General features: G+C 32.4%; 1 protein-coding gene across 1 annotated transcript in view; it reads left to right on the top strand.

The window, feature by feature from the left end:
- LOC118198514 (acetylcholine receptor subunit beta-like 1) overlaps nucleotides 1-13,752 on the top strand; it is a 258,360-nt gene that overhangs the window by 201,426 nt on the left and 43,182 nt on the right. The window contains exon 4 of the mRNA XM_085815633.1: nucleotides 3,814-3,923. Coding sequence (XP_085671759.1) covers nucleotides 3,814-3,923 — 110 coding nt within the window. The remainder of the gene's footprint in view (nucleotides 1-3,813; nucleotides 3,924-13,752) is intronic.

Here is a 13,752-nt window from a genome sequence, read left to right as displayed (position 1 = left end):
TATTGATATAACTTGAGCTAACATTTCACTTCTCACCATTTCACTTCTTCATTCATTTTGTCAAAGTAAGCGAATTAGAGTGGCTATGTGTGATCCATGTGAAAAACATATTTTATGTTTTTTATTCTCTTAAATCATTAGCACATCATAGACAAAAAGGTAATTATTGAATAAAATATCGAATTCATGTTATCATTATAAGACTGTGTAACAAAAATAAGTTCTAAAATCTGGTTGTATGCGCGTTTTTCTGTCTGGCATTAATACATGAAGATTTAAATGCATTGGTAAAATTACATCGAGGATTGCACTATCTGTGATCGAAAATATTTGCGAATTATGCAGTAGAACACACACTTAAAAATTCAGTCGACAGGTAACACCGCATAAAAATATATAATATAAATAATAACTTTAAGAAAAGCTACAGAAATTTTCAATTCTTTAACATTTAGTATCTACAGGATTTGAAGAAAAAAAAATTAAGGTGAATTTCACGCTACGAGCATATATAAAACCTTCACCTTTAAATAAAAACTTCACATTTTGTAATTAATAATTCTGCATGATAAGAATTTATCAAACAGTTTGAAATTGATTTAGAAAGCAGCATAATCCCATCTGTCATTTTAACTTCGCCAGAATTTGATTCATAAATATTTGCGAGAAAAGTTTTCACTTAGAGCTGAAGGGCATCAACGAACGACTCACTTAAACCCTTTCTACATAGATGCCGACTCCCATATTTAAACAAAGGGCTTAAATGATGCCGTAATTAAAAATATTTGTCTTCATTCTTGGCTTACAATGCGAGTGAGAGAAAGGTTTAAGAACAGGTGAGAACATGCTCTTCCAGGGCGGTTAAGCAGAGGATTATGGGTATCCCTGAGTAGAAGGGAATTCGTGAGAAGATTAAAAATTGTGTGTGCTCATCCGTTTGCTTAAGAATGTTAAATATTAGAAATTAAAGCTCGCGGCAAATTAAAATTACTAAGATTATTTCGTTTTCGCTTTGGTTTGCTTTATTTCAAAAAGCTGGATTAATAAATTAAATTCTAAAATGATTAAAATAATTAAAACTTTAGAAATCTACTTTAAATACTATATAAATCTTTTGAAATTTTTCCCCTTTCTCTCCTTACGACTGTTTTCTGGTGCATTTTATATGTTAAATCATTTTTATACAAATGTAGCTTTGTAAAATTGCTACAAATGGATAAAAGTATGCTTAAAAAATAAGTTCCGGTCTCAGTTTTTGAAATGTTTTAAAATCTTCATACGGTTGAAAAAATTTCTTTCTAAAGTCACAGAGGAACTTTTATATCTTATTTACTAAAGGCAATCGTACATAAATTTAAGGCATTTTGCAAGCTGTGACATTTATGATTTAACTTTTTCTAACAGTTAGCTTCGTATTAATATCTCTCCTACATTTCTTGTCTCGTCACGATACTCGCGCAAATGATTTATTCAATTAATTTATTAAATATTACTTATTTAACCCTAGGATGTGAAAATACTGAAATTTCTTCTGTGAGTGTGCTGTCTAGTCTCGGAAATTGCTTGCAGAATAATGATGCTCCTCAGTGATCAATTATTTAAAATCACTGAATACTGTTTGATCCGAGTTCCATTCCAGACGAACGAGCTGGCTGCATGATAGGTGATTTACCCTGCGTGTAACATGGATACGAACCAGTTTCCCTCAAAACGTCATCCACGAAGGCATTTCTCATCTTAGGAAGATAGCTCTCGCGTATTTGCAGTATTTTAGTAACTTAAATAAGTAAAGTAAAGATAGACCTAAGAAAGGATTAATGCAACTGAAGGAGTGGCTAGTTTTTGTTGCGATCCAAAGTGTGCTATAGACCTATCTAGACGTTCTTACTGTAATCATATTTCAATTTTAGCGAACTTGCAAGCATATTTATTGTATGCTAGTGAGAAATTTCAAAGTGCGTCGTTATTTTATTTGTAAGGTGGTAATAAAACTTGTATTACATTTTACCTATGATTCTTATCTTGTACGTTAGTAGTGTTATAGTGTTAGAAGTAGTACTACGGATATAACTTTCATAGACAAACGTTAGGTGTTGAAGACGCACGTTCGAGAGTTAATTGTGCCTCCAGAAGTTATAAAGTTACATGCTGGTCTAACAGCAAAGTACAAGCTTATGCATTTTGTAAATGAATGTGCAGCGAGAGCTTAATATATAGATCTACTATTAATGATTTGGTTTTAAAAACATGGTTTTTTAAAGTACGTATTCAACAAACAATATCTGATAAATGAAGAATTCCACTTATTCACCAGATTTTCCTTCCAGATTGCAAATTTTCTATGCGTGTCCTGCTGGTCGTAAGAAAATATCTACGCAGTAGTGGCGTTCGATCTATACTTTTTGTAGTATTTCACTTTTAGGAGTCATTATAGCAACTGTGATAAGCTTCCTGAGCCTTTAAAGTTGGAACTTGAGAAATATACGAAAATACAGTCCTTTAAGGTGCAGTCTCAAAGGAGAAAGACAGGCGGTGTTGAGTAAGGTATCTGAAGGGCCCTTACTACAAAAGGAACAAACCTGACTACTTGCTTGGATGTGTATCGTGTAATCAACAGCTTATACTAGATTTCTGTAGAGTGAGATAGAAACTAACCATTCATCAGTTTCCATTCATCGGTTGCTATTGCATGTGCAGTACATTTGAAAACAAACTGTTGTAAAACTGAAGAATAATTTATAATACCTTTTTATTACAATAGTATTAATAAATAAAGTTTGTTGTATAAGAATATCCCCTTTTGTTGAAAAGAATTGTTGCACATTTATTTCAGTTTGTACGAGTAATTAAATAAAATGTGCAGATGATTGATCCTCAGAATTCAGGGTAAAATGTTTCTCAACGATCTTGCTCGAGATAATAAAAATAAAAATCTTCTTGATCGAAAGATGGAGTATTTCGCCTTTCGCGCCATTTTTTGAGAGATTATTTAGATGGTTAATAATAACCTTTTTAGTTTTGTTCTCTTTGGTAGTTAACTAATTTTTCGCAATATATATGCTGATTAAATACATTAAAAAACACAAGAACACATGAATACAGATGAAATCCTTACCAGATTTTCCTTAAACCAAGCGCAGCTATCCGTTAATTTTCAAGTGGCACATACAGTATTCATGTACTTATCGACAACTGACAGGTGATATAAAACGGGGCCATTGAAAATTTTGGTGTCATCTTTGGTAATTAAAGAGGAATATCCCGCATTCCGCTGTGCTGGTATCTTTTTTCCTGTGGTTTGACAAGGAGCGATAGTGTGTAATATACATGAGCTGAACATTGCACGGATACAGCTTGTTTGCTGACACAATATCCAGGATTACCTTAATCTTGTGACGAATACCTTTTTTTAATAATATAGCGTTGATGCAGAATTCTGTTATCTGTAGCGCTCAGAAGGCTGAGATAGTATATGGCCGTCAGTGGACAGCTCACCATGTAATGTTTGGGAGTTTCTGTGCTGCGGTAATTTCATTGGCCCGCATTACGTAAGCAGTTCGTGAAAATAATCTGGCAATGGGTAATGATCTCTAATATAGTGCGTTAAATGTGATGTGGATGCGCATTTCTTACTGTTAATTTTGGGTATATCAAATGGCAGGTAACCTCTTTTATGTGTTCTATCTTTATGATCTTTTTTATACGGTCAAATACATAGTTCTATATAGAGTATGATTTGGTGTTTCGTATATTTCTCTGTAATTAACCTCGAATTATTTTTTTCATTTAAAGTATTTAATTTCATATTTATAGGTGTGGGATGATTACCAGCTTCGATGGGACGAGGCAGACTATGGCGGAATCAACGTACTTAGGTTACCTCCAGATAAGGTATGGAAGCCAGATATCGTCCTTTTCAACAAGTAAGTACACTTCCATTTACATGGAATTTACCGACAGTTTTGTTAGCTTCGAAAGAGGTTTCGCCTTTATATAGCGAATTAATTCTTGATCTGAAAACTTTTAAATAAATTGATATATGCCCTGTTGCTATTTATTATTCTGTGGACAGCTCTGTAGACATTCTCTCTTGGAAAAAAGAAGCGATATGAAATGCATGTATATAGATGTGCAAAGTCTTTGAGACTCTAGAGGTTGCTTAGAAATTAAAAGATTTTCAGATAAGTTTGAAAATTAGATACTAGCTATAACCACACATATATTTTTACAATAGAACTGTAGGACGAGGAACGCTAAAACTTACTGAAGAGATACCGTAGTGCTAAATTTTATTGTAATTTTTTCGGTAAGATTTACGAAACATATTACAAATTTACATATTCAAATAAAATGAATGTAATTTTCTTATGTTTAACTGAAATCTGAAAATGCCACATTTCTTTTTATTTATTATCATATTTTATATCACTGAAATCACTGTTTATTGCAAAGATTATTCTCTGATATAATAATTATGTAATTATAGGGAGAAAAATGTCATAAACTGCAATGAAATTTGAAAACCAAAGTTATCAACTTGTTGAAAGCTCGTCACCTTAATCATTTTATACTATTATCTAACATTTTAGCATCTCTATAAATATGTTCACTTATAGTTAATTTATTACGTACTTAATTTTTAGAATATTGAAATTTCAGTGAATGTGAAACTCCAGGGGCGTACACATGTCTTTTAGTTTTGCTTATATTATCTGGTCTCCACGTAAAAGGAACATTCATGAAACAAACATTGCATCAACCTAAAAGTAACTGAGTTAAATATCGTCGGAGGTATTTACGTAAACGCGGTTAACTTTGGCTTGTTCATCACACATTTAGCGACGCTTTTCTAATAGTGCTGCTGTGATTTATCGTGGCTTGTATTATTCCTGAAAATCCAGAAAACATTCCGAAATTTGCATTTGGTTTTCTGTTGTGTATTTAATAAAGTTAATCTACAATACAGTTCTCAAAATTTTACTTTTCTGACGATTGTTTAAAAACCTAGTTTAGAAATGATAGAAACGTGATATTGCAATAATGCTGATAACTATGTTTTAATCAAGTCAGAACTACTATTAATGAAAAAAATTGACGCACACATTTGGCATCTGCCTTTTCTAACAAAAGACATTAAATTCAACTCGAGACTGTCAAAGACTAATAAATAAATCAAAATAAAACTGAAAATTGTCTGGTGCTTCATTTAAAAAAATCTAAGTAATCTTTCTTGATTAGGCATGTTTCATATTGAACTTTTCATAATCTTTACAATTCCATTAATGATTGCTCTTACCAAGGTTGTTTGTTTAGATGATTATAACAAAGCACACTAGGGCTATCTGCCTAAGGGAAGAATGCCTTTGTGGAGAACTATGTAAGGTAAACTGGCTCGTATATAGGTTACACATGGGGATAACCACGAAAACGCCTATACAGAAAGCCCGCTCACACGGAATCAAGCCCATGTCGGAAATACTAGAGTTCAGTGATTTTACCGCTCGATGCTGGTGGGCGCTTACCAAGGTTTGTAGCCACCATTTGACAGATTATTTCGGAACAGATCACGGGAGAAATGGGCAATGCTTTTGTAGGGATTCGAACTCCGGGTCTAGCCGTATTGATACCCGTACGTGTTTTCCAGTTACACCCCAAAAACACGCGGTAACAAGAGAGAAAATATCTTATACTCTCCTCCACTGAAAGGGGGACTTGAAAGAAAGAGACCTAATCGAAATTTCCTGGTGATTATGAATTATCATTCGCCACATTATAAATCGGGAACTATTTGTAAGCACTAATAACCATTGTTATAGGTAAAGGTTTGGGTGATGCACCATAGGTCAACTAGTTATGACTTCTTACACTAACTAGTTCCGTCTCGCACAAAAAATTAAGAAAAAAATTTTAAATTAAAATTTTCAAGCTTTATAAGAGCTCACAAAAAATTGAGTTTGACTGAAAATGAGAAGAGCATCTGGAGCTTCCCAAACGATCTAAAATTATAGTGCATCATGCAATCCCATCGTATACCACACATCCAGTATTTATTAAAAATAATACTTTAAGGGACATATTAAACTTGTAATATAATTTCAATACAATTTGTAATTCACAAATAAAATTGAGAACATGTGTCTTGGCAAAGCAGGTAAAGAAGAAACGTAACAGGAAATAATGGAATATATACTGTGAACACAGTGTTAAATGAACTGTACTAACATCATTCAGTGAGTGTCCATTGGGCCAAATCGTTTGAGAATAACAAAAAAAAAAAAAAAAAAAAAAAAAAATGCTGCGGGTTAAGAATCTGAGGGGCCAGGGAATTTTCTAAATTTATCTGATTTTCAGAGCAAAAAGAGTTAAATTCTGATGTTAAAAATTGTCACATGACCTTGTAAAGAATCATTTAGTTTTAAACTAACCAGTTTTGTTCAGCTACTTATCTTTTCTATCTTCCCTCAATTCCATTTCCTGCCAGAATGATATTTTAGGTTCCAGTGATTTGTACAATAGGGTAGAAAGATACTAATTAAACTTGTGTCTGAGTTACTTTAGACAGAGCGTATCCTGCCGTTCCCCGGCGTAGTTTCGCTGATTTAAGATTGTTGCTTTACGGTCGTACACCTTAATTGCCTTTTTGTCTACGTCGGTGGTAGGGCTAAGAGCCAAATCGCGTTAATTACCTCTGCGCAGCTTCGGATGATTATTTAACTTACTTTTAATTTTATATTTCATATCTGAGTTGCATCCAAAAGTATTGGCTAAGTTTGTACGCAACGGGAGCGCTATCTGTAAATTCCTTCTTGAGTAGAATAAAAACGACTTTTCATCCTTCTTACGTTTCTTCATTGACACAGTTGGAACTTAGTGAATAGTAGCTTCACTCAAATAAAAATCTATCCAGTAAAGTTAAATTAGCTAGAATCTTGCACCCCAGTGGACAATTTATTCAGTTCATTAAGACAGCAGATGCAAATTTTTAGTGTATATGAAACATAAGATATATTATTAGTTGTAGATATACCATAACTTACACACGAAATAAAATTATAAAGATAGTTATTAAATTAGGGATGCAGAAAATAATTGAAAAAAGAAATCAACATAATTTGGCAAATGCACTAAAAATGATACTTTGAGAAATTTATTATTGATTATAAAGTTCAAAGGTATAAACCCTTTTCAGCATAAACACGGAATGAAAATTTCGTTAAATTTACTCAGCCTTTGCGAGGAACTTGAAAACGATCTACATACTAGTACGAGAAATCTTTTGAAACTCAGGATATTGATATTAATCTTTAATTAAAAATGTTTGAAATACAAAGAGATTAGCACAGTAATGCCCAAACCGTAACGATTGCTTCCGTTTATTTGATTATGGTAAAACACACGAAGGTTATCTGCCTAAGGAAAAGAAGACTTCATAGAGGCTTTTGTAAGAGAAACTGTCTCGTATCCATGTTACACATTGAAAAAAAGACGAAATACTCTGTGCAGTTAATCCGTTCATCCAGATTCTGGCCTAGGTTAAACTACCAGTGTTCAGTGACTTTGTCGCTAGCCGTAAGTGGGCCATCAAAAATTAAAGGATAATTGTAAAAGTGATGCAAACACTGTGAAGATAGATTAAAATTTCATCACCAAAATATTATTGTGTAGGTGTTTGTGCATAAAATATACAAATACGGCCGACACAAGCAAAACGTTAAAGGAAATATATTCGATATTTGGTTAAATGTAAGGCTGATAGTTTCAAAATAATCAAATATTTTTAATTTTGTATAAGATTTATTATACTATATATAATGGCCAGAAACCGAAAGTTGTTGACAGAAAGCGCGCCAAAAACTGTTGGACGCTTCTCGAAAGCTAAATGTTTTTTAAAACAGCCTTGTACGAAAATGGAACCTCTTTTTAAGCATGGGAACATTTTGTTGTTTGCTGAGGATATTTTCTTAGAGTAATTGCAGTGCGTTATTTGTTACTGCCGACATGGTGAAACCATTCGACACTGGTTTAGGACCTTTTAGCAAGCTTCTGGTGACGAGTGTGCCCATCTTCATGAGTAAAATATTTTTTATTCGTGAAAAACCAGAATAATGAGATTTCATCAAAATTGACTCTAATTTAAAATTCTTGCAAGCTAGGCAATACTTTGCAAATTCTTGCAAAGTATTGCCTAGTTTTTGTGTTTTACATTGTATCTTTCTTGTTTAAAAAATTTATAACAATGCTTGGAATTTTGAATTAATTTCAATAAATTGCATTTTTTTTGCATAAATGGAGACCATTTAAGATTAGCAGATTTAACAAAATACTCCTTATTAAGCTCAAAAAATTTTCAGAATGCACTTAACGTAATATAATACAAACGAATAAATTTTCAGAATCCATTTACGTAATAGAATGAAAACGAAAATGCTTAAAACATTTCTTAACTATCCATTCGTGGGTTATTTTAATGAGAACACTATCCAAATCTCCTCAGTGTAACAACACTTGGAAATTTAGTCTTGTACTTGACATAGCGGTTATAACTACGAGACCTGAATGGATGACGTTATGATGTGCATATATATGTTACACGTTACGATGAGATATCATATACTCGAACATTACCTATTGACAATGATAAAGTCCTCCAGAATTATTGGCTATTAGTTATAAGCAGCGCCTGTCTGGTAGATGAACATTGAATGTTATGGGTCACCGTAAATGCTTCCTGAAATCATTCTCTCTTACAGCATATCAGCTTGAATTTGCAATTAGGTCGATTTATTCTGCAATAGAGCCATGGAATAGAAGGATATCACCCTTCATAACCAGCCTCACTAACGCCAAGTTGGTCATTCATAGCTTTCAAGCATATTAAACGCCCCTGGTTTTCAATAGAACTTCCTATAGTTAGGTTGCTGTCGGGTAAAGTATCGGGTTCATAGATTCGGAAAAGGTAACGTATTTACAAAGGAATTAATTTACATTTGTTAGTTTGTATTCGAATGTAGATTAATGAACCATTCTGTTTCATCATATATTTAATAAAAGTTTTTCAAAAATTGAAATCATCAGCAAAAGATAAAAATTATATTGTGGATTGAAATATAAAATATATGAGTAACTGCTAATAGGGAAATTTACTACAACATTGTATAAAATAAAGTATCGAGTACTGGAATAGTTTCGCAAATTCGCACTGATATAGTGAAATTGTGTAATTAGTATCGATATCGATGTGAGTCTCCTATGAAATGTAATATTAAGATTACATTTCATAGGAAGATTTAAGATAGAAAAAATTTAAGTTTCCAATTGAGAAGTAAATTAAAATTAAATGATGAGGACTATGACTGAATAATTCACGCAGCCATAACTGTCACCCTGTTGATCATGAAAATGAATATTAAGAATGATCTTGGAAATCTCTAAGGTCATCTCTAAGCATTTCAATTAATTTACGTTTCAAAGTTTTATGTATTTCAGTATTCCTTATTGTGCCGAGAATAAGCAATATTTTATAGTATCTCCAATATTTCGAGAAAGTAGTAGTCAAGCACGATGTTCTAAGCTATTCCATGCCAACTGGCAATCACAGATCAGTATTTGAAATGTCACATATACAATAAAGAGGATAAATATCGCTAGATTTTAGCAGACTAATTGAAGGTTTTATCTAACTTTTCTCAAAGAAAAAGTCTAATATAACTTGATTGGCGACTTCCAGGACTGTTTGGCTCATATTAAAATGCATGTTTTTAATTGCATTTACGCATAGGAGAAAATGGAAGATCATAACAACTAGTAACAGAAATATTTAAGATTGCATGCCGCATTCCTCATTCATTCATTGCTGATGTATCTCGCAAATGATGTGTTCCTTTGCTGGTTAACTCTTACAGTTTCGCTTCCTCTGGTTATTGTGATATTTTTAAAAATTTCTAATTTATTGTTTTTCTTTGGTAACAGCAATGGAATGAGTTAATGCATTTATAATTTTTTATATCAGTGCCTTACATTGGCAACAAATTTAAAGTTTATAATAGCTTTAGAATATATTTTTTATTCATTCGTCTTGCATATTGCAAATACTTCATTGTCGAGTGTATTTATTACCTACAAGCATAAAATACCAAATATAAAGTAAAGAAAGTTAAGTCAAAAAATTATTTGTTAATATAACACAGAATTTTAAAATATAATAGACATTTTGAAAGCTGACCTGAATTCTTAAGTATTGTTGGGTTCTCCTTGTATGGCAACTTAAATCAATCTTTCAGTCTAACAGGATCTGAAAGATCCTGTTAGACTGACAAGCGAGTTATCGCTCTAATCTGAAGCAAATGGCAATTCAAAACAGAAGGCACTGCTTGTGCTAAAAAATGAACTCCTCCATTTGCCGGTATTGAAAAGAACATCAATTTAAATGCGAATTTTGAGTAAAGTAGACTACACACAAAACTGTGTACTAAACTTGTGACTACACATAAAAGTCTACTCAAATTGGCTTAAATAATTAACGGCGGACTTTTAAAGTCGGCTAAAATTGAATGGAAGCCGGTATAAAATTTGGCAGATCTGGCGATAGTACGTAACTGCTAGCGAGGGTGTCAGAAGCTCTAATTCTAAAATTTTTAAATCCTCGACTTAGATACACTGCAACTAATTTTCATTCTGGTGAATATTACGGAACAAAGAAGTTATGGTAAAGTTTCTAATCATAGTAACTAATTAATTAACATAAAATCATACATTATAGTTTTTTTACAATTTAAATTAGCTATAAACATATGCTATTCATACGCATGGAAAGAAATTAAAATCATTTTATTAAAGACAGCTAATTAATTAAAAAGTTAAACTTTACTTCACATTTATATAAAAAGAATAACTTTCATTCATAAATTTCGTAAGTGGGAATAGTTTCTACTTTATATTTCGAAACAAGCTCAGGTTTTCTTCCATTTAACCATCTTAGAGAAAATGATTTCTTTTCATATCTGCAACCCTTTCGTAAGTCATTAAAGCATCTGTCGTACTTATAACAGATTATTGAATCTTATTCCAATAGCTTAAAAGGCACTTCATTCATTTGGCAATGAAAGTGAAACCTGACTTAACGTTCTGATGACTCGCCTAATTAACTAACGTTAAAAATGATATCTAGGTTTTCCACTTGTATATCTCGAATACCCAATATCATCATGAATGTATTACTTATCCAAAGAGACCCCCTATCCTGTTTCACTGCAATGGGACTAACATCGCGAACAGGGGCTGGGGAAAGAGAATAGGCAATGTGCAGTTATTGATCTCCTTGTGAAGCTGCAGGCAGAGCCTCTCCCCTCTTTCTCAATCCCATACATACACATATCCAGGTCAACACGCTCTGGCATTTCGCTTTCCCAAAACGCTTGCCTCCTTTAAAATTTTCTTCTTTCGTCTCTCGGTTGTTTTTGTTGATTTGTTTTCCCCGCCGATGGAAGGCATCGGGGAAAGTGAAGCATGCTGGGAAAGTCTGGAGTGGGAAGAGCGTGCTTTCATTCTGAAGATCCGGGAACTCGAGACGTATCCCTTCCGAATGAAGTGGCTGGCGATGTCGAGATCTGAATGCCAGAAATGGGTAGTGACACTTCCGGAATTGGAAATTTTCATATCGAATAGCTGCTGTTCCATTAGTGCTCGTGTTCGATTTGGAAAACAAGTTCAATTTGGGGATATTTTACGAAGGACCTTTCTGATTTGAAGGTACTGTGAGGGTGAAGAAGGAAAATTAAGCCAGGAGAAAAAAAAATTGTTTGAAACTGAAAAAAATTAATTGAGTGTATGTGATACTATGCTATACTGTCTCCGAATAGTCTCACATCGCAGAAAGAGGTGATATATAACTTATGAGTGAAAATTACACATTTCAAACATAACGTTCGGTCATATGATACGCTTATTCTCGAAAATTTTACTTCACATATATAAAGGAAGACGCCCAGATTATAAAATTCCCTTAATTGTAATTAACTGCAGTAATTAATCGACATTTAGGTGCTCTGTATAAATCATTGAGAAATTCTGAACTAGACATATCCGATAGAACTACATTAAATATTCTTCTAGAAAGAAAATTCGAGACATTCAAGCTCTAAATAATTAAAATTCACTTTAGAGAGACATCAAAGCGTTGTATAGACAGATGACGGAGGACGGGGACGCCTGGTGTTTAACATAGGTAAACAGGCTTGTGTCCCACGCCCTGCCCTATCTAGGAACAACAACTCCCTGGGGCTCCGTGAGGCTGCCTCGGAAGTTTATAATACAGAACAAAAGATCAATACATGGTCAAACAGGGGCTGAGGATTATTGTTTGACAGTAGTATAAAGACGAGATGTTGCCACACGTTTTCTTAAAATTAACAAGCATTCTACATTGGGGAGATTTTATGCGTATCGTATTTCTTTGGCTCTGAGACGCACATCTTTATTTCTGTACCTGCAACTGAACAAAATATTTTCATGAAACCAAATGCATGAAATAAGATCCTAAAATATATATGTAACTAATATTTTTCTTAATAATCAGTTTTAATTCATTTATTAGCAGCAATATTATAGTTATTCAAATTAGTAATTAAAAGAAATCTAAGATTATAAGCAGCTCTTTGTTTATAAGAAAATTTCATTGCACCCCGATCCTTTATATCAGATATCTGGAAAGAAGTGAAAAAGAAAGCTTTTTGAGTTGTTATCAAATGATACTTGTTACAGGTTCAAGGAGATGTTTATTTAATTTTAAATTATCGGCAACATACAAATTCAAAAAGACACTTTATTTATAATTTCAACAATATGATCTTGTTAAATTTTTTATTCAGGAAACTGAAAAGGGCTCATAATCAATTTTCTTAACAGGAAACCCATAAATATTTTTCTAATGTTAAAAATTTAAATAATTATAAATATGTTTTATAATAATAAACTAATTTTAACAATAAATATAAATGTATTAAAAGTGTGCCGAATTTAAATTACGATAAATATAAACACTAATAAGCTAGATTAAAAAAATTAACGGCATTATTAAAGGATAGTAAAATTAATACTATCATATCGAAAAAACTTTTAATAGCTTACCAGCTGAAATTTTAAAACTGGTTAAATACAATATAAATTTGGAGCTTAGTGGTAAATATCCTACTTTTTCTTTCCTTATCTCTTAATTGTTCTCCGTCTCTCACTACCCGCCCCCTAGCTGAACACATTTCTTAAACTAATTTTTAAAAATATTTGTTTAAGTAGAAAATGAATTCAGCTTTTATCCTTTTTTTTCAAATATTATGCCACTTCATTCTCTGAAATTAAATAGTCTATAACTCGGTCTTGATTTACATTTTTATGTGTATACCAAAAGCATGTAAGGTAAAACATTGTTTTTGAATTATCTCATTTTATGTTTTATTTCCGAATCAATGTTAATTGCTTGATTTTATTTACTTGTATTTTTTTCTCACATGATTCGTTTTCAAAATCGTGCACAAAATACAATCATATCAAAGCAATTACATCAAAAAGTAAACAACTTACACTAATTAGTGCTATTTTGGGAAAATATTTTAGGCAAAGACGACGGAGAAAAGGAAAGTCCGTATTTTTTATCCTAACAAGTTGTTCGATAAGCTACATGTTGCACTTTCCATGTCACTCTTCGTATATATATATTACTTTAAGATTTAAATACAGTATTGCTCCAATGTGTATTTG

The sequence above is a fragment of the Stegodyphus dumicola genome, chromosome 4 (assembly GCF_044657685.1).
Source record: "Stegodyphus dumicola isolate Sdum_Otavi_A_Nest chromosome 4, ASM4465768v1".
NCBI lineage: Eukaryota > Metazoa > Arthropoda > Arachnida > Araneae > Eresidae > Stegodyphus > Stegodyphus dumicola.
This window is presented reverse-complemented; position numbering and strand designations above follow the sequence as displayed.